Source organism: Pollicipes pollicipes, unplaced genomic scaffold, assembly GCF_011947565.3.
Source record: "Pollicipes pollicipes isolate AB1234 unplaced genomic scaffold, Ppol_2.1 Scaffold_7261;HRSCAF=8764_pilon_pilon_pilon, whole genome shotgun sequence".
Taxonomy (NCBI): Eukaryota; Metazoa; Arthropoda; class Thecostraca; order Pollicipedomorpha; family Pollicipedidae; genus Pollicipes; species Pollicipes pollicipes.
The window spans coordinates 63378343-63400504 of record NW_023597054.1 but is presented as its reverse complement, the minus strand read 5'-3'; the positions used below and the strand labels follow the sequence as shown (position 1 = coordinate 63400504).

The 22162-nt window shown below is 54.4% G+C and overlaps 1 protein-coding gene across 1 annotated transcript; it reads right to left on the bottom strand.

The window, feature by feature from the left end:
• Positions 1-2102: 2102 nt before the first annotated feature.
• On the bottom strand, positions 2103-13132 carry LOC119112069 (uncharacterized). The gene is made up of 11 exons (XM_037236053.1): positions 13018-13132; positions 11059-11202; positions 10200-10327; positions 9018-9080; positions 6911-6964; positions 6303-6444; positions 4611-4763; positions 4029-4129; positions 3500-3622; positions 3006-3210; positions 2103-2612 (listed from the first exon to the last, which is right to left on the bottom strand). The coding sequence occupies exons 1-11, from the start codon at positions 13064-13066 to the stop codon at positions 2593-2595; spliced, it is 1182 nt and encodes a 393-aa protein (XP_037091948.1). The 5' UTR covers positions 13067-13132; the 3' UTR covers positions 2103-2592.
• Positions 13133-22162: the final 9030 nt, after the last annotated feature.

Sequence of the window (22162 nt, the reverse complement as noted above, 5' to 3'; positions counted from 1 at the left end):
TCAATCAAAATAAAAATATCATCATAGAGCTGAATTGAAATAAAATGACCGGGAACTCCACATCACGTTAAGCTTTCCAGATTATTTCGGATTTTTAAGTACCACAATATTCCCCAGCGTACGTACTAACGTCCAAGAAAAAGGTCTGGCCTCTCAATGTCACCCCTACAGGTCAAACGACGGAGATCTTGGTTTCACCAAAAAGTTGCGGCAGATTTTGGATTATTAATGATCATAATCGTCTTCAGCGCATAAATTTGCGTCCGTCAACAAAGTTAAGGAGTTGTTACGCATGCTATAGAGTTACTTCATAACATATTTTTCTAAGCCCAACTCCATATCCAAATGTTACGGCCGATCTCAGATTTGTAAGCATCGTCCGTCAAAAAATCTTGACCTCTCAAGGTCACCCTTGAAGGCGGAATCCAGACATAAATGACGGGAACTCTCTCTACAACTTTTGGGTGAAATGGAATTCCGCGCCATTTGACCGTGAAGGATAAGCTTAAGTGGTCAGAACTTTTTACGGACGCTGGTTCGTGTACCGGTGAGTATTATTTAAAATCCGAGATTGTCCGTAACTTTTAAGTGATATGGAGTTCCAAGTCGCTTGAGTTTACTTTTCACGTTTAATGTCACGTTATATTGAAATAATATAGGTCAAGTTCGGTGTTCTCATCCTCCAGTTGACTCACTCAGGCGTTTGTAGCTAAATCCAAACTAGTTGCTAAATAAATAGCTTAATAAATCGCTAACTTCACAGACGGTGCGTGCTCGGACAGCTGTCATTTCTTTTCAACGGCACGATCTCTCTCTCTCTCTGTCTCTCTCTCCCTTTCACACACACGCACACACACACGCACACACACACACACACACACACACACACACACACACACACACACACACACACACACACACACACACACACACACACACACACACACACACACACACACGTACACACGCACGCCCGCACGCACGAGCGCACGCACGCACGCACACGCACACGCACGCACAACACACACACACACATGCATATATATATATACATATATATATATATATATATATATATATATATATATATATATATTCGTTTACTTAGACAGTATGCTTTTATCAATGCAAATTTTGTTATACGCAAGGGCAAATGCACTTTTAATCAGTTTCTTGTGCCTTTGTCCTATTGCTCGAATCAAACCCCTCGTGTTTTCGATTAGTCATAAATCATCTCGCCTATACCCATGTATACATACATACAAACACACACACACATATATATATATATATATATATATATATATATATATATATATATATGCTCACTCTCTCATTCTCATACCTGTTCTCCAGACTCTGAGGTGACAGGTGAGGCGCGATCCCGTAGCGTTGCACGTAACATTAGATCACCGCCTGCTTGCTGCGCCGTCGCAATGGCTCTTTGAAAAACGCCCGGCGACGCCATACCGAAACACAACCGGATGTGGCCAGTTGCGTAATTGGCAATCATGCACCTTTGTCAGAGACGTGTGCATCCATCCACGCTAATGACACGTGGGTGGGCCATGGTGTGGGACCAGCTAGAGTATCCGGGAGTCACGGCCGTCACCCACGCCCGTTCTTTGATCGAGAGACGTGCAGCCTGCGCAAAAGGTACGCCTACGCGGCATGGCTGCATGTCGCCGTGCTGGATGGCGAAGTTATCACGGTACCCGTCGAGGGCATTTATGAATGTTTGGAATGCGCAAGTTCAAGCTGGAGGACTCGGGGCGGTACCATCAAGCGCTCCGAGCACTGAGCCACTCCGCCCGCCCCGCTCACGAAGGCTGCCGGCGCGAGGCGCGGCTACGCGACGGGGAGCGGTGCTGTCAGCCCTGGTTCCTGGCCGTCAGCCGTGGGGCACGTCACCGCCGGACACCGCCCCGGCTCTGCGACAGCGTCACTGCACCGCACTGCGCTGCCTTCTAATAATGACTGGTTGGCGCGCTCCAGGCATGCCAACGCGTGGGGACTATGCTCTTATAAAGGAGTGACGTGCTGTTGTGAAGAAGCCGGTAAACAAAGCCACACAGTATTTTCATAGAGCGCGGTAAGACAACGATGGGATCTATACTGTATTCTCAAGTGTGTGCCCGCTTGACAAAGGCTATGCCAAGACCTCACAAATTAAACCAACACCGCTGTGTCAATCAATATGTGTAAACAAAACTACGGCTGCAACGGGTACTCTTTCGGCCGTGCTCTGCACATAATGTTACTGGCCGAATAACAAAGCCAGGCGTTGGTTACAACAACCTAAAAACGCGATGGAAGTATACTTCGCCAACGGCCAGAGCTGTTCACCGAGAACAACGGTAAGCGCCGCAATATCAACACATCTTAAACCGACACTGCTTCTACTCCAAGGCTTCTATCCACCTTCTTAACAGCCAATGACAGCTTCCGACTTGACATCCACTGGCACCACATGTCTTTGGTGGTACTCTACCAACGGGTGTTATTTCGGGGCATATATCATGCCCGTTATGCACGGTTTCATTTTCTTCTCGCGCAAACACGTTGTCCACTGAAGCTCAGCTCCGGTGTCCTTCAAGGCTCAATGATCTCACCTGTAACAGACACACATACACACATACATCAGACAGTGAGACACCGCCGTCCAGCTTGGGTGGTCCGGCCACAAAACCACAACTTGAACACATTGTATGGTCCATTGTACGTGGCTATCAGCCTTCAGTTGACTACAGGCCGACAGTTTGGCAGTGCAGATGGCGCTGGGGTCAACGTCATCACGTTTCGAGGCGCTTTTGAACCCCAGAGAAACCACAAACCCTCAAAGCCTCAAGAAGACTAAAAAGGTCTCAGACCGGATTCAGATTCGCAGCAACACACCGTGGATCATGTCTCCTTCCCGAGACCTGACAAGACTAGACCAGACCAGACCCGGAACAGCAGACCGCGCCAAACCCCAGTGGCCAGACAGGCGGTGCCGCCCGCCTCACCCTGCGTGTAGGCGGTGTCCGTGTTGGGCGGCGTGGTGAGGTCTGGCTGGGCGGGAGCGACCGGCGTCACCGGCTCGGGCGCGGCCGGGGCCGGCTCGCCGTCAGCGCCCTCTGTCTCCGCCGCTGCCGCCTCGTCCGGCTGCGACGTCTCCGGCTCGGCCGTCTTCAGACAGCGCTGTAGGCGGATCTTGTTCTTGCGCGTGGTCTGCGGCCAGGAGAGTCTGGTCAGGCGGCGCGAGCGAGCCCGTGCACCGGCCGATACCGGCTGCTGCCTCTGGCTATCTGGGAAGAAAGACGCACTGGGAAGCCGTGAGCGCTGGCACGCCGATTTGACCTCTAACGCTGCTGACCATTTTGAGTTGTTGCTGAAACATGCTTGCAACTAGCCCGACCCTTCTGTTTGTCGTCAGCACGCACGGTCCAAGCAGTCACGGTCGAAACAATCCTGATGGCCAGGTTCACAACTGCCGGAAGCAGTGGACGCTGAATCTCACCTCTCCGTCGATGACCGACACGTAGGAGTAGAACCGGGTACCGACGATCTGGTGGCCGTCGGCCTCCACGAACTTGAGCAGGTCCTTGGCCTCCTCACTCGAACCCAGCTCAGTCCGCAGACACTGTGGATGCGCCAGCTGGTCAGCGATGGTGGGCACGTCATCCCCAGCGCCATCTGTTAGCCATCGTACCAAGTTGGTGTACCATGGAGCGCCACCGTCACGATAGCGCTCGTAATGGCGCGCTCGCGGCTCGGCAGCGGTAGGTTGACATGTTATCATGACCACGAACAGTACGTCTCTTCAAAATCGTGCATGAAGGTGCACGAGCCGGCGTTATGTGACAGCTATGAGCCGGCTAAAGCGTGAATGTGCAAGCACCGCGTGAGTGTAGCGCGCTTTAAGTAAAAACAGCGCACGGCACGCAAGCCGTGCTGTCCGCTGGTGTACAAATCAAACAACGCTCGCCGTCGAGCCATTACTCGATTGGAGACAGGGTGCTGCACGGCCCGACCCTAAATGGACTTGCCTGCTTGAAGTCAACAGTGCCGTACTGACAGTCTCTGGCTTTGTTGAACTGCTCCCTGGGCAGCTCGAACGACTCCGACACGCAGTTCTCGTAGTCCACGTCTGTGGCGCAAACAACGGGTTGATGTCGACAGCCTCTGATGAGCGGACCTCTTGATGCGCATGCAGTGCACGTTTAGGGAGAAGGTTTCAAGGATGAAATGACTCAAAGATATATGAATCTGGACAGGATTAGTCGACGAACACGCTTGACTGTAGCAAAACAACCATTAAGTAGCAAAACCGTTGGGCACAACGTAATATTTCATATCACTGGGACCTGCGAAACCAGAGGTACGGGGTTCGATTCCCCGCGGTGCCCGTCTTCATTGCCAGATTGGGAAGCAGGCAATGTCATATAACTTCAGCAGCTGAGTGCGTCGTGAATTCCAAGTCCAAGTGCGTCCAACAACGACGGTTACAACAGGACACGATGCCTCCTACTCAAGCTTTGCTGTTTCACTGAGAATGAAATGTAATACTTGCTCGTTATTACATATATTTAGCGCATTGTTTGATGTATTGCTGCTATGGAGCTGCTTACTGGTCCCTTCCTCCGATCCGCCGAAGTTAGGGAATGTGGGGAACAGGTCACTGGTGTCCTGGAAGAACGGCTTGAAAGCATTTCCAAAGTCCAGGAACGGGTTTTGCTGCGAGAAGAAGTCAGGGAGCTGGAACGCTGGTCGTCCAGATCCTCCTGAAAATCCAAAATAATATCGTCCAGTCGCTTGGAGACCACAACGACAGCATGACGTCAAAGCAAAACTATCCAAGCTCCCAATGTCCGAAGGAAAGCAACGTGACAAACCTGACCATCAGCCATTAAAGCATCTCAAAAAAGCACTGTCATTCCACCTACAGAGTCAAAACCCTCTAAACATTGCTTGCTATCATTGCTTGCGTCACAATCAACGCATTTCCCTGTTCATATCTGGTATCTAGTGGCATATATCCCTTCGCCGGCGACATCACAGTGGAGTGGTTGTGGTGGCGAGATGCGGCTTTTACTTCGTTCGGAGGGGCACCGCCTGTCCCTCCGCCCTGCCCGGGTCTCGGAGCCCCGGTCGCCGCGGTCTCGCGAGGCTGTCACGGTATATCGCCCGACACAGCGAGATACGGCACACACGACACAGGCAGCGGCCGGCGCGCAGTGACGCAATTGCTGCAGAGCTTTCGGGCCGCGGGTGGAAAGCCCCAGGCGTGATCAGGTCACAGCGCTAGCGAAGCATGTACGCAATTCGCACGCAAATGAGCACCAGTATCCGGTGCACATTAGGCAAATATTGCGGAGCGATATTCAAAACAACAGCGCGCGCCGGCTGCATCAGGTAGTTAAGCCGACCTCCGTGGCACATTCCTCAGTCCTCCCTTTGTTCAGCAAGATTTGAATGTCTGACAGGGGTATCTCAGGGTCGACCCCCCCCCCCCCCGACCCCCTCAGAGAGAAGCTCGGGGTCCCGTCCCCATGCGGGCCTCGGTTCCGTCACCAGCTGCCGACCGACACTACGGGCGTCTCAATGCCACGGCGGACCACGAGCCACACGTGCACCGTGAGAGCGGCGTTAACTGTCAACAGTCACCGGCTGGTACAACAGGGTTGAGCTGTTCACCTGGCGTGTGCGTCACGTGACGTGCGACAGGTGCCTCCCACTTTGCCCTCCCACCACACCCATGGCGCTATCCGGCCTGGGAGGCGTCGGCGCTGGAGAACCCCGCATACCGCGTGGGCCGGAGCGGATGGAGTGCTGTATGCACGCTACCAGCGCCGCAGGATGCGTCGGACAATGGTAGTGTCACGCAGTGGGCCAGTGAAAAGCGCCGTTCGAGAGCGGCGATCCGGGCGGCATACGTTTGCCACTCAATAAATCAAACGAGAACCGGCTCGGACTACGGGAATACCCGCTGCTGCCGCGACCCCGCATTCCACACGCGTCCTGGCAATGGGCGAAGCGCGCGAGTGTGGTGCATGGCACGGTAATTGCTGTCCCCGCCGACTACGTCCGATGTGACTAATGGTGGAGGTACCCGGTGTATAGAACAGTCGTCGGCTTCCGCCAGCCTGCGTGGGCCTCGCACGCTTGTCCCCTTTCCGAGCACTCCAAGCCCGAAGCGCTCCCTTCGTGGATCGTAAAAGGGTCCATGTCGACCGAGTGTTCGCGCAGAGACGCTCTGCGGCCTGAGGCAGGAGGCCGACAGGACAGCGTCACAGCCGGCGGCGGTCCGTGCCGCCACTCACCGAAGAGCGCAGTGGTATCGAACGCCGGGAACGGCACACCGCCGGCGCCCGACGACGGCTCCTCGGGCTCGGCGGCCACCTCCACCGTGTTCTGCTCGTCGTCCGGACACAGGCGGAATGTCACCCTCCGCTTGCGGGCGATCTGGAACGACACGGGACCGGTGAGACGCGCCGACGGCCCCCGGCGGCCACCTCGAGGGAGGATATGAGCTTCAGACGTGGCCACCGCGGACCCGACGATCCATTCGGTGTGACGTGCATCAACGTTATCGACCGCCCGCGGTGATGGCAGCGTAACGGTACGCGCGTTATTATTTTGCCCTGTTCAGTATGTACAAGTCATAGATTCTAGAGTGAGCGTTATGCGGTATGCAGAAGTCATCTTTCCACATCCACATGCTAGGCTCCTTTTCTTTATGCAGTATGTGCTGCTCGCGAATTAAGATGATACAACGCACACAGAAAACAGGAAACGACAGCGCACCAAGCGTATTCCAAGCCCCCGGTGTGCGAGCGTTCTGGGCCCTGGCACCTGCCCACCGCAGCCTCTCCCGTCCGACCGCCCCGTCAAACCGGTGGGGGAGCGCGTCATCCGACGGCACACGCACCTCTCCGTCGAGGATCACGATGGAGAAGGACGAGCTGATGCCGGCCAGGCTGTACTGAAACACGCCACGTCAAATTAATGCACCGGAGCGAATGGGTTCGCCACTGATTGCAACATCGCTTGCCGAGCAAAACAAGTCGTAAAACGAAACAAGCCCAGCATTCCTCCCCCGTGATGTGAATCGGAGCCAGCAGCCGACCGTGTCCATGCCGACTTCAGGATATTTGCCGCACGGCAGGCAAGCAGAGCAGGCACGTCTGATTCACAGCGGCGTTCCGAGCGTTCTGCTCCCACACTGCAGCGATGCAGCACCGGCAAATGTCGCCATTCCAGGAACACGTCGGCGGGAGCCACGCAATAGCTGGCTGGAGCCTGCCCTGCCGCCTGCTTTCAGAGCCAGGTACGTCCCAGCCCTGACCATGGTTGCCGCTCAGCCGCGACTCCGCCGGATGCTGCGCTGCGCAGTACCAGCTCCGCCGCGCCATCCGGCGACGTTCGTGACGCCGTGCGTGTCCGGCGCCACCGGAACGATGCGTTGGTGTGATCGCGAGGTGGCCCACTGATGGCTCATTACCGCCGACCGGAAGTGCGCGGTATTGCCACCGCGCCCCGGGCCCAGGGGTGTGGCCGGCGCCGGTTGGCAGCGGGATACCGTGACGTTTGCAGGGTGTGAGGCGGCGCGGGAGCCGAACCGCCGGGACAGCTGGGTCAACGCCATCCGCCACGGAGACGACTGGGCTGGCTGATTGGCGCTGCTACCAGTGCCGGCTAGAACTGTCGGAACCCTAAGTAGGAGTGACCCCCGCCACCAGCGCCGGCCAGGACTGTCAGAACCCTAAGTAGGAGTGACTCCCGCCACCAGTCCTGGGCAGGACTGTCAGAACCCTAAGTAGGAGTGAGCCCCGCCACCAGCGCCCGCCAGGACCGTCAGAACCCTGAGTAGGAGTGACCCTCGCCACCAGCGCCGGCCAGGACTGTCAGAACCCTGAATAGGAGTGACCCCCGCCACCAGCACCGGGCAGGACCGTTGGAACCCTGAGCAACTGGCTTACATAGATCACAAACCCCTGACAGAGCTGGTGACATCTCTTGGAAAAAGCAATTAGGGCGCCCCTGCGGGAGAGGAATCTCTAGGCCCATCTAAGAGTGCTTTGGAAAGGGCCCACCCCCACAGCTAGCTGACGTCATCTGATCACTGCAGTGGTTAGCGTTTCTGCCTGCTACCGAGGGGCGCGTATTTAGGCCTGTCGCTTTCGTACGCCACATGCGCCAGGCATGAGTTTCACTGTCTCGGCCCAGCGGCGCATTGTTCTTCGTGTTGGGGGGGAGGGGTAGGCGAGGCGGATCCCGGGTGTCACGGTTCCCCCCGCTACTGAGTACCGCGCATGGCACAGCAGCACGCAGCGCCGCATTCCAAGCAGCAGGAGCTACCGACGCGGTCAGGTGCCATAGCTCCCTGGACCGAGACGCCGTGTCGTGACGAAATGGAAGAATGGAAGCCAGTCCGTTGAGAGGACCATAGAAGGGATCGTACGCACACCAAGTCTTACCAGATCCAGTTCCGGGGAAGCACGAAACCGCGGCACCAGGTCCGGCTCCGGGTGGCACTAGACCGCGGTACCAGATCCGGCTCTGGGGTGGCACTGTACCGCGGCACCAGGTCCGACTCCGGGGTGGCACTAGACCGCGGCGCCAGATCCGTCTCCGGGGTGGCACTAGACCGCGGCACCAGACCCGGCTACGGGGTGGCACTAAATCGCGGCACCAGATCCGGCTACGGGGTGGCACTATACCGCAACACCAGATCAGGCTCAGGGTTGGCACGAGACCGCGACACCACATCCGGATCCGGGGTGGCACTATACCGCAGCGCCAGATCCGGCTCCGGGGTGGCACTATACCGCGGCACCAGATTCGGCTCCGGGGTGGCAGTATACCGCAGCACCAGATCCGGCTCCGGGGTGGCAGTATATCGTGGCACCAGATCCGGCTCCGGGGTGGCACTATACCGCAGCACCAGATTCGGCTCCGGGGTGGCAGTATATCGCGGCACCAGATCCGGCTCAGGGGTGGCACTAGACCGCGGCGTGGTGGAACATTCAAATTACCTCATCCCTGTTTAAGAACTCCTTCAGCTCTTTGGACTCGTCCGGCAGGGCGTTGACAATACACTGAAATAGACGGTCGGCAGTCAGCCGTGGTGAATGACACATTACATACAAACCCCGCAGCCTGTCCAACACAACCCGGCACGGCCCACTTTTCGCCGCTTGTCAGCACGCGAGAACCAATAGAAACCACCGCGCATGCCTACTTTAATAGACCGGTAATATATTTCCGGGCAGAGAGTGGGGAGAGGGGGGAGCGTCACCACCAGCGGTGGTATTCGGCGCTAAATGGGTCGGCGATAACGGCCGGAAGTCGATCGTTGCGGTGGTCCGGTCCGGGTCAGGACAGTTCGTCGCCGTACACTGGCGGCGAGTCGCAGATGCAGGGATGCAGGAGCACCCACGGGCTGGTGGCGCAGTTTTACGCGAGCGCATACACATTGGTCAGGAATGTTTTAAATGACTAGGAAATTCGGATTGCATCCGAGTCCTATGCAGATGACCCCATTGCTTGACGTCTAGGAATCATATTGATGATACGACTGTTTCGGGTACAAAACGGGATTATGGAACTGGATGCTGACAAATACGTTTGATGGGTGCGTTAACTTTTCCACTCAGGCAAGAATCAGATATACTTGTGTATATTCTGAGCCAGCCATCGGGGATTACTTCACAGGCAGCCCTCGTGGTGCCCACCCTTCCTACCAGAATGAAAGGCAGACGACGCCATAAAGCCTCAGTAGCTGAGTGGGTCATACGGCCCCAATGGCGTGCCTGCATACCATTTGCACAAATGGTCACGTAACAGGTTGCTTGGTTGGAAAACATGAATGTCGTGATGGCTTTGCAAACAACTGTAATTGGGCAACTGCAACTGCAAAAACAAGAAACTACTTATAAACTGTGACTGAACTGTTGGTGTAAACTGTTATTGGAAACTGCCTCTGTAAACTGTAACTGTGCACGATAATGGTAAAATGTGGCTGTACACTGTAACTGTTATCTTTAATTGCAAACTGTAGGTGAAAATATCGCTGCACACTATAACTGTAAACTGTAAGCAGTCATAGGCTACAGTTTTAGGCTGTTGCAGCCTGCTGTAAAGTCGCAGATAATGTACAGCCACCTGCAGAATTAATGCACGACCGGCCGGCCTCGGCGCGGATCAGCACAGCTGACCTGTTTGAGCTCGCTGTTTTCGTCGCTGCTCCTCTGGCAGTCCATCACCAGGCTGTACTCTTCATCGCTCAGCTGGAAGTGGCCTCGGTCACAGTTGGGGTTTGAGGACGGAAACAGGCCCGGAAAGCCTGAAATGTGCACGTGGCCTGCGTGACGAGGGGGACGCTGAAACAAGACCAGCTCCGACGCAGCTCCGGTGGAGGCTCGGGAGGTGCGCCGGAACTGACACAGCATCTTTCAGGGCATCTAAGACATCTAGGGGCAAGGACATCTAACTGACATGTTTCTCGACGCGCTTAATTCGGCTTGCCAAGACTATAAAACGGCTCAGCAAGACGGAAAATCGTGGGAACACTCCCCACAAGCGACCCTCTGTAGACACTCCACTCGTTACTCTTCACGAAAGATCTGTCATCAGCGAAAGGCGAAGGCCAAACAAAGCGGGGAAGAGGCGGGGGACAGCTGGTACCGCCGGCGAGGGAGCCGGGTCTGGCGCGGACCCGTGGGAAAACTGTCATCTGAGTGAGGCCTGCGACGAAAGGCGAGGGGCGATAAAGTATCCCCTGCATGCGGCGGGCGCTTCCCGGCAGTTACAAGGCGCGCGGGGTGCACGCCACGTGTGGAGGACGCCGTTATAGCGCACAGGATAGCTGTGCGATCCGTTAGGCTGAGCTCCAGAAACATTGGTACAGGCCCTGGATACTTCGGACTCACGATACCCTGGATGTTCGACGAAATGCTCCTGCTGCCTGCCGCGAAAATCTACGATGACATGCTGGGAAATACTCCCGACATGTACTGATCCAAACTAAATCAGCAGCTTGTGGCAGAGACAGCAGGCGTGCCACGAGTTTCTCACCTGCACCTCCGCCCAGGCCGAGGCCGCGCAGGAGGTCACGGTAGCTGATCCGCGGCCTCGGCTCGTAGCCCAAGCCGGACTGACCGCCGCCTCCCGTGGACACCCTCCTCGGCTGCACCAGGTCCACCTCGGTGTTGAGAGGCGCTGCAACGGACCGGCCAGGGCTCGGCTCAGCTCAGCTCGGCTCAGATCAGCTCAGCTCGGCTCAGCTCGGCTCAGCTCAGCTCAGCTCAGCCCAGCTCAGCTCAGCTCGGCTCAGCTCAGCTCAGCTCAGCGGTCAGGCTGGGCACCGTTGTTGGACTCTTCCATGCAGGACATGGGCCAGTCAGGGCGGTCCAGATGTGACAGACGACTGAAGTGAATGGGTGAATGGGTGAATCCGGGGATGGTTGAACCCGGGGAGCTCGTGCAACTATGCGTCACGTGCATACGCCAGGCGAAATTATGTCACCTATCCTTAGATCCATAAAGCAAGATTACCAGCTTCGCATATCAAAACTACATAAACAAAAAGGAGACAATCTGATTTCACCTGAGCTCACCTTTCTCCAGTTATTGATCAATAGGACGTGTCGGTTGAACTACGCGGTCTACGAGTCCATACAACACAAATAAAAGCTGCGCAGATTATGAGTCCAGGCCCTAATCCTTAACACACATACACCATACAGACTGCAGAATCCATTAAAGGGTGTGGGATCTGAGTACAGCAGTCAAGAATGGTTTCTTTGGAAACAGTAACGGGAGCCAGGGAGCCGAGCTAACCACAGTCAGTGGCTGCTCGCCGTGCCGGGGTCGCGCGCTGCGGGGCGGTAGGGGGAGGGTCGCGCCGGGTCACGCGCCGGCGGGCCGCCTCAAGGCTGCCGTAGGCCCGAACGGAGACGAACGTGAGGTGACGTGACGGGCAGGCACGGCTGAACCGGCGGCGGGGCCTGGCGAGGGTCGGACACAGCTGGAGGCCCAGCCCGACCGGCATCGGAGGCAGGGGCGGCGGGCCCTGGAGAGGGTCGGACACAGCTGGAGGCCCAGCCTGACCAGGATCAGAGGCAAGGGCGGCGGGGCCTGGCGAGGGTCGGACACAGCGGGAGGCCCAGCCTGACCAGGATCAGAGGCAGGGGTGGCGGGGCCTGGAGAGGGTTAGACATAGCGGGAGGCCCAGCCCGACCGGGATCGAGGGCAGGGGCGGCGGGGTCAGGCGAAGCTTCTGAGGCAGGATGACACGTGTTGATGGAGGCTCCCAGGCAGCCGGCGTGTCGACGCCTGACATGACCTCCAGCACAGCTTAGGGCGGAGCGTGACGGAGCTGAGGCGCCAGACTGGATTTAGTTCGGTTTGGACCACGAACACTCCGACGTGCTACCGCTGACGACGATGAGCCGCGTGGGTAACGGCGGTTTGGGCTTTGACGAGGTGGGAGGGGAGACGAGGGGGAGAAAGGGCGTGATGCCTGCCTCGTTTTCAAAGATGGGAGGCGACTGTTTCACTGCACTATCGACGCCTACGCCGTTTCTCGCTGAGGCTTCACGGGGCCTCTGAGACTCAATACTACCTTTTCAATATAGGAATGGGGAAACTTGACACAAGGTCTCTAAGACACGGGTGGATCATGGATCAGGTAATGTAACTCGTTACAACTTACAACATACAACTTGGCCTTATGAAAGCAACGTCGGGGGAGGGGAGGGAGACGGATACACAGATACAATACTAACACAATGTAGTGGTCCCGGCAGATACTGTAATGACATGGAAGTGGCCTGGACAACCATGACGTTTTATTCGCAAGTACGTTTGAGAAATAACAGTCACTATACAGGCTCAGCACTACGCACACATGTCAGCAGGCCCAGCTCTAGCAGCAGCTGCAGCAGTCAGAACCCTACAGTGTGTGCAAGGGCTCGCAAAGTCGGCACCGTGCCGTCGTGCCATCTCAGGCACGCTGAGCGTGCAGGCACTCACCGGCGTAGGCGCCGAGCGCAGCGAGCGCGATCACCAGCAGGGTCCTCATGTTGTGTGCTGTTCCGGGGGCGGGCGGGCTCTGACTGACGGTGCCCGCCGGCCGAGCTCCGCCGTCGGCTTGGCCGGGCCCGGCGCCGCTCCAGAACGGTCGGCGCCGCCCGCCAGTGACTCACGCGCCTGCGCCCAGAGGACACGCCGACCTCCAGGGCACCTCCCGTCTCCGGCGGAAGCCGGCCGAGCGCGGCACGTGAGCGTGACGGGCAGAGCAGCGAACACGCCTGCGGTTACACCTGACCGACTGTGCCCGGAACCATGGGTGTAACCCCTGGGGGTGTGGGCTGTCCCCAAATTGCACAACATGGGATTTTGTTTCCTCCAATTTTGCCCGGTGAATACTTTTCGCCCCGTTTTCTTATTAAACATGTCATCAGGTCGGGCTGGCCACATAGTCTTCATTTTCGTCCCCTAATCCGAATTGCTCTCCTTTTCTCCGATAGATGGTTACACCCATGCCTGGGGTGTGTTGCGCCCCGGCGGTCCTCGGGCGCGCCTGTACGCACGCGTCAGTGGACTGGCAGGCCGGACCGCTCCATCAGCCTGGTAGGAGATGAAGTGAGTCGTGTACGTACTGCTGCTGGCGCCCGTTCACTAGGCACACCCGCTCGCTGAGGCTCTGAATATTGGTGATTGACTGGGTGTTTTACAGCGTACGTTGGATATAAGGGAGAGTAGGGGGTGTTGAATCCGTTTTTACTCTTACTTTTCTCCTGTTATATCTAGTGAGAATAAGTCTAAGATTTTTATATAAAAGCGTAGCCATAACCCTCACCTTAAAATGCTGCGGCACACTTTAAGAAAGCACGGCTTCGTTTGTTGACAAATTACTTCTGAATTACCTCTCTCAAATGAGACGGTTTCCCCCACCCTGGGGTAAATTCTCTCACGTTATGGAAAGCTGTGTTTATGTTGCTTTTGTCGTAAAGTAGGCTGCATCGCAAGCAAGCTGGATGTGAGACGACATGCAGACAAAATGCGCCCGTCTGTGCTATTTTGTAACTCGTCGTGATTGCCGCATGACACAGTTTTGCCATTTGTTCATCAACCAGCGCTCGCCTTACGAATACTGCCACCTCGGTTTCAGTTGCCCAAATAGAGATCACGGGTGTACAAAGGTAATGTAATTGTCGACTTGTTTTTTGCGCGCCAATGAATCATGGCAATCATGTCAGTCAATCACTGCCAGGAAGCCAGACACTCATATATCGTTGGTACATTGTGCCACGGATACAACATGCCCCATGCACAGCTGATAAAACATTTTGGAAGAAAGTTCGTGCCACCCCAAAATCCTTGGGACGCAGACGCCACACGTTTTACAGTAGATACAACAAATACATTTCCCTGTCACTCAGTATAGCACTCAGGTTGGTCGAGTCATGCTGTAAGCTCCTAAACACCCATTTACACCGATCGCTATCGTTTTCCCGAGACCTGTACACGTATGCGGCCGGAAGTACACTGAAAGGTGGACATAGCTTCTGTGTGTCAGTTTAGCGATTCAAGAATGCCATCAATCGCTTAGACACTACTTGGACATGATACAACTCACCCTAATCTCTCCTACAACGCATCGTGGCGTGACATCCAGTGTGTTTTGGCGTTGATTTACGCTGTGTAGTTTAAACCATGTTTGACCCTCGCCCTGATTCGCAGACTTTCAGAACGTGGACTAATAGGGATGGGGTGATGATGCGCCCCCCCCCCCCCCGCCCCCCCCCCCCCACAGCACGAGAGTTAAATCGGGAGTGCCACCCCAAGTCCAAACTTAAATGTGGAAAAGATGTATGTGGATCGGCGAGCCAGACACAGAATTCGGACATTTTTTTCAAAAAGGGCTACCTTAGCGTAAGCTTTTGATACGACTCTGTCCCATCTAGCAGTTCTATCCATTACTCCATGCTATTACTACGTGTTGACATTTCTTACTTTACAACATTTATATTGGCTCTATTCACCTACGACCAAAGTATTGCTAGGCACAGTTTTAACCGAATTGATTTCATAATAGCCACCCAGTCTGCTGAAAAAATCAATCAACATAAAAGGCGAAGCCACAGCTCGCTAGCCATGCACTATTTCATTGCAAAGGGCATTCAACTATTACCTCAATGAGGTAATCGGCACAGCAGATGTCATGTAGCATTCGCTCCCAGCGCGACATCATTTGTACTGATCCATGGCTGGGAAAGTATCTGTTAAAGTGGGTGTGCCACATCTATGTTTGGTGGGGAGCTGAAATCACAATTTTGAAGAACTATCGGTACTTTCCACGGCGCTATCGATACTGTCCGCGGCGCTATCGGTGCTGTTCTTCTTATGACCTAAGCTCCTCTAGTTTCTGAGCTACACGCCCGCAGGCATGAAGAAATGTATACTGGGTGGAGTTTCAGGCAGTTTTTCAGTCACTTGGCATTCATGACGGCATAATAACGTCATCCAAATCCTGCCATTCCATATACTATGCAACGGTCAAGGCCAAGAAACAGATACTTGTCGAGGCGTTCATGGCAGGCGTTGGTGAGCACGATTTCTAGATATAACGGCGGTCAATTGGCTCCCAACCAACGTTGTGCAAGACACTATGACGTAATCAAACCATGATGCATTGATGAGCATATTTGCTAAACAGAGAATTGTGCTGTCTAGGCAGCGTTTTCCACTTAGAAAGCATGCCAATAAATATAATTGAGCTTGTTTCATATCTGCTGCTTGCTGCAATATCTAAAATGTCAAACATTCCCTTTAAGGTGTATCAATACTTGCTTAAACGCACACGAATACAGGGCCGTGTCTTTGTAGACCATATGTCGCTGGCGCCCACTGAACCAAACGAGCACCTCGACAAACGAGCTTCCCAGGAGGGGCAAACGGGCACTTCGGACAAACCTCATGTGAGGGAGTAAAGGCGCATGCGCACGGATGACATCAAGCGCTACATTGTGGAATGGCCGCGGGAAACCGGCAGAAGAGCCTTCAAAACAGTATCAGCTGCGTCAGTGTCAACGAGATCACAATGAAACGAGTGGTGAATCAGCTTGGCAATTCGGACGGGTGTGCTGCGGATGGGTACCGCACTGCGTCGTTCAGCAGCAGAAGACTGCACGCGTGGACACTGCCCGGGTGGTGCTCGATCAGTACGAGTATGGCTGCCAACGATTCCTGGACTCAATAAGCACTGTTGATGAAAACTTGAGCAGCCCTTCGAGCCGCTGAAAAAAAAGAGCGTAAAGAATGGACGGAAGCCGGCGAGAGGGTCTCAACTCAGCTGAGGCTCGGGCGTATGACTGACTTCATGCGTCCTGGGTGTTTTTTTTACGCTGACGGCATCATCAATATCGTATTTCTTCCCAGGGGTGAGCTTTTCAACTCCGCGAGGTGCGTACCATCGCCGAAGGAGATGCTGGGTGCCGTAACTAAGAACGACCGCCCAAGCGAGGTCACAAGTTCCACCTCCACGCACGACAGCGCCCAGTCTATCACGTCGCAGGAGACGGCTATGTTTTTGAGATGCGCCGTCTCCACAATCACGCATGTTCTAGCACAAACCCTCTACACCGCACCCTACTCGCTTGACCTGGCCCCGCCGGCTTTTCCAGTTCCCGAAAGCAAAAACAGCACAGGATGGAAAGCACCGCCGAGGAGGCAGAGCAGGTGGTGCTTCGCGTGCTAGGATGCACCAGTGCAGCAGAGGTTGGTGCGTCCATCAGGGACTGGCGGAACGACTTGGTGTGCACGGCTTGCCGGTGAGTACATTGAGCGTTAAGGTAGGTTTTCCTGTGAAATATTTGTCGGATGTCAAAAATATTTTTGTCCCAAAAACTGTCAATCGCCCTCAGTACAATGACAGATTTCGTTGCATAATACAACTCAAGGAGTTAGTGTTTTGGTTAGTGTCGTCACAGCATCTTGACAACAAGGGCTTTATGGCGTCATTTTGGGTGAAGTAAGATGCAAATGCTAGAACGTTCATCCTGCGCATACAAATCAAGTTTTGATGGGACACATCGGTTCCTGTAGTACACAACGTGCCAGTTTGTGAGGCATATTCCCAATTTACCGTTCGTGCATGCCAGTCAGCTATATGACCAGTATTTTTGGCCTTTATTTCTGTGAACGACAGCGACTGTACTTACATCGTCTAGTATGTCTGGGCACCTAACGAAGCAATAGGCATCTCCCCTCCCAGCGGTGACCTTGCGCGCTCCAAGCCTTTGAGGCCTAAGCACATACAAGGGATCATAAATTGCAGATCAAAGTGAAAACTGCAATGCCATGTTCAGCAGCTGATCGGAGTGAGTGCACTTCACTGAGCTAGTCATACTCTTAAAGGTAGTGTTCCGCCTTTGGAGCATATCGATAAAAAAACATACTTCAGTTAAACCTCACGCCTAATAAGTCCAATAATAGCACCGGGCACTGCCACTGCGGCGCCGTCAAGGCATAACAAGGATATCAAATATACTTATTGCGCACCTTCCATGCAGTCCTGACCACGGTCTCCATGACGACCACCGTGCGCACCACTACTGGTGCAAATGAAATAACGTTTGTGATTGGCCCGGTCGGCAAGAGCTTCTTGCCGAGGACCACATCGGCTGAAGTTTGAGCCAGTCCGTCGCATGGATCGTATGATACTCCCATTCCCAAAGGGCAAAATGCGCCTCGAGAGGGTCACTGTGTTTACCGCCATGGGGGAAGAAATCATAATCATAGCATAACGTTTCGTTGAATTCGCGGGATAACAGCTTCTTCTTCGCATATCTATTCGTCTAATCAGAGTGTTTCAAGCTTTGGAAGCATCTATTACACAAGCAGCTGGGCACATAGGTGTGTCGCAAACATCACAGACCACACAAAAAAAGCAAGGCAAAGAAAAAGCAAGGCAAAGAAAATGCACCACTTTCATAGTGGTAAGCAGGGAGTCAAACGAGATCCCTCCCGCAAGTTCGGCTACCTCAAACCAACATTCTGATTTATTCAGAAGCATCTGAAGAAAACTCGCATTACTGATCAACTCGTACGCGCCTGATGTAAGAATGAGTGAATAGTACAAAAAAGGTAGTATACTCCTGAATCTGAGCGTTCGCATCGTGCTTACTTGATTGCATTGTTTTTCCTGCTTACTATTTGTTTCTTATTACAAGCTTCACGCGTCTTGATGGCTGGCTTAGCTTGCTAAAACACGCTAACAAATCGCAGGAAACTGTGTTATTTTGCTACGGCGTCTTGTCGAAAATGACGAGCAAACCAGTCAGATAGAAGCAGCCAAAAACGGTACCAATTTGTTAACCGTCTACGTATAAAAAAACTTAACGCTATCATCCACTTCGGCATAAACAGTGATGGAGCGTTTGGGAAAACCTGACGATCGACACTAGCTGACTAAACCGATGGCGACGTAATCACCAAACAACAACACCAAACCAAAGCCACCAACCACCACCACCAAAACCGCACCGCCGTGCCGAATATGGCTACGGACTGCTGTGTTGCAGCTTGCACCCGCCTTACGGCTACCAGTCAGGGGCTTCCGTGGCAGCCTCCAATAGTCGCGCACACCACCTGACACTCTTAACTCCCGAAGCCGTACGCGCCCAACGTCTGCAGTCACATAAAATCGACCCTACATCGATTACCGAAACCGGATTTCGACGATCGACACCAAAAAAGAAGGTAATGATGCCCATCGACATCTCCCGCCGGGACAGAGCGAGGAAACGTAACATGTACAGCGGGGATGTACTTTCCTGTTCGGTTCGGGAACTTTATCCCCACATAAATGAGGGGAAAGTGGTCTAAATCTGGGGATAGACCTGTAATCTGTGCATTTAGAGATAAGTTTTTTTCCGCCCAGCCCAAGCCTATTTTGTCGAACAACACGAATGTGGTGGAGACCGCGACACGCGATGGAGTCGCCGCTCGATTATTCCAGCACCAGATCAGAGAGTAAGGCCCATTTTCAAAGCGACGACAAGGGCGGGACCCACCATTTACATTGGTCAGGACCCCTGAACTAGTGAGGGCCTCTGCATCGGTCCGGGGCACACAGTACCTAACAGAGGGTCCTGTATCGGCCAGTTTAGATGAAGGAGGCTCCATAACTGAAATAGGAGATATCAAATCGGGCATAATACACTTTACTGCATCCAAAGGCCCACTGTCTCAATTAGGAGGTTCTATTTTGTGCTAAGGAGCATTTGCTGCCTCGGAAAACCCCGTTTGAAATAAAAGTCTCCTGTTCTGGATTGGGTGGCAACCGGTATATAGAAGAAGGCAGCCTTCTGAACCAGGATGTCCCTCCCATGAGTCAGAGGGCTACTACTCCGAACTGATATGCCCTGGTTTGGAATAATAAGACCCTTTTCCGAATTTGGAGGCCATCTTTGTGAATCGGAAAAATCACGTCTTCGACTACGGGCTCCCTTTAAACCATAAAGCTGTTTTATTGTACAGGAGGTCCTGTCTTGGGAAAGGGAGGTCCCCTTTGATCGGGAATCTTCTGGTATTAATCAGCCGGCCACTGTTTCGGATCTTAATTGACATTTCTTCACATGGATAAAGGGACAGGATCATGTATCCCTTGTCCCATAACCCCCCTGAGCACGACACTGCCCACGACCCCCCCCCCCCCCCCCCCCCTGTGAGGAGGCTCAAATTTGTCTAGACGTCAGAATCCGTGGCGCCGCCACTGCTTTGAGTGCCACTCTTGAAGGCTTTCTTAGAAGTGTTCTGAGACGAATGTGCTGCACTTTATATGCTCATCGCTGCGCACGACACTAGAAAGTGTGTGTGGGAGGGAGGGGCGGGGGGTGCAGCCGCGCGACGGATGTTAGCGAATCGCGATCTGGGAGGCCGGCAATTATCTAAACGGCCCGGCAGGTTCACCGGAACTTTGGCGATGTTGACGACCGACGAAACATGTCTCATCCGCCGAACCACTAGAATACCCCAAATATATTTCATGCGCCGAACCACACGCATGCTTCATGTGCAGAACCACAAGCATGTTTAAGGCGTCGAACCACAAACATGCCTTATACACAAAACCGCAAACATATTTCATGCGCCGAACCACAAGCTGTCAGGTTACCGCTGGTCCGGGATGGTTCGAATTACGCATTGTTCGGAAAACGGCGGCATAAGCTGTCATACGAGCCATGCCAAAAGCAAGCTATTTGCGAGATGTACTGAATTAATACGTTGAGCGTAGGTGAATAAAACCAAAGTGAATTGCGTTCAAGAATATGTTCGTTAAAAGCGGTGGGTTAAGTCAACATATACATGCATGTTGATGTGTGCGTTTATGTGTAAGGAACAACACTGGGTTGCGAAATAGTTTGGGGCACATCACTAATGCCACCACTTAATTCCGCACCCTACTTCGCTTCGCCACTCGAGTATTAAAACACGCACAAGACCCGCCACGTCCATCCTACTGACTCCACACAGGGCGTCTTACTGCACAGCATAAAGCTGCAGTCTGCATCCTTACACGTGCCATGCTTTGGGACCAGAACATCCGGCATGACAGTGACGACTTGTCCCTGAAGCATTGCTATCAATTCACACGAGGGTGCACACCTTGCTCGGTGTTCCGTCACCAATGGCAAGCCTTCTCAGAATGCTCAGTGCGACTTAGCGTCACCAGCTGAACGGCCAGCTTTCCGGAATCGGCAATGATTTCGGTCGTTACGCAGTAACGCGTACGTGACTCAGATTCACGCATCGGCGGCGGGAGCGGCACGCTGCGTGGCCAGCTGACGGTCTCCCCGAATCAGCTGACTCAAGGCAGAATGAATCAGCTGAGTCAAGGCGGAATGAATTTATCGGCCGTGCACTGATGCGGGCATGAGTGTTGGTGCACGTAGGACCGCGGGGACCATTGTTCCCCGGTGGAGCCGGAAATTCTGGCGAAAACTTTCGCTGAACACTGCCGTTCACACCGAGACGCGTGGTCGTGCCGAGAAGACCGACTAACGAGATTGTAAAGCGCACCGAACAATGGTGCGATACGCTGCCTCACAAGTCCGCGAACTCGGCAAGACCGCCAGGTGCACTGCGCGACGTCCATAACTTAGCTAGTCGGCTCCAGAACACATAACCATTAGCCGGTCAGCGAATGCCCTACGTCTAGGATTGGATGCAGATACGCGGCTCGGTACCGGCCCGCGGGCATCCAGCCAGCCACAGTAAATCTAGAGTCAGTTCCAGCCAACTATCGGATGCGATTCCAGCTAGCTGAGGCGGGTGTTCGAATGACCAGCTGCGCAGTAAGCCGCAGCCACGCACCACAGCGTAAAAGCTGATTAATATCACCGCAATGGCTTATCAGCGTGATTCATCTGTTCTGTCGTCCCACACGCTGTACGAAAGGGACGGGGAGGGGAGGCAGGGAGTATACCAGAACATTCACAGCGAACGATATCCATCCGCATAAACATCGGGGGGCGGCGCGCTCACTGCTCACGCGTCCGCTATACCGATATACGTAAGCAGCGCAAAGGGCGACCAGCGGAAGCAGAGGATGACTCAGGTGTCCCAGCAGAGGCGAGGGGAACACGCCGGTAGGGGAGCGACGCCACCAGAGGTCAAGCGGGTCACGCCCTTAGTGGAGCGACGTCAACAGAGGCCAAACGGGTCACGCCGACAGGGGAGCGACGTCTACAGAGGTCAAGTGGGTCACGCCGTTAGGGGAGCGACGTCAACAGAGGTCAAGCCGGTCACGCCGACAGGGGAGCGACGCCTACAGAGGTCGAGCGGGTCACGCCGGCAGGGGAGCGACGTCAACAGAGGTCAAGCCGGTCACGCCGGCAGGGGAGCGACGTCAACAGAGGTCAAGCCGGTCACGCCGGCAGGGGAGCGACGCCAACAGAGGTCAAGCGGGTCACGTCAGCACGATGGGAGGGGGGATGGGAAGAGGGGAGGAGTCGGTGCGAAGGTGGGGGACAGTCGGGGACACGTCGGCAGATAGAAGGACGTCGGCCGACCGGAGATGTGGCAACATATGGGGATGGACATCGGCAGAAGAGGCATCGGCAAAAGGGACGTCAGCGGCAAGGAGAGGGACACGCCAGTGTACATTGGG

Coding starts and splice junctions, on each gene's coding strand:
- LOC119112069 (XM_037236053.1), bottom strand. CDS start 13,066: ATGAGGACCCTGCTGGTGATCGCGCTCGCTGCGCTCGGCGCCTACGCC. Junction 11,203..13,017: donor TGCGCTCGGCGCCTACGCCG/GTGAGTGCCTGC, acceptor GGTCCGTTGCAG/CGCCTCTCAACACCGAGGTG. Junction 3,623..4,028: donor GCACTGTTGACTTCAAGCAG/GCAAGTCCATTT, acceptor GCGCATCCACAG/TGTCTGCGGACTGAGCTGGG.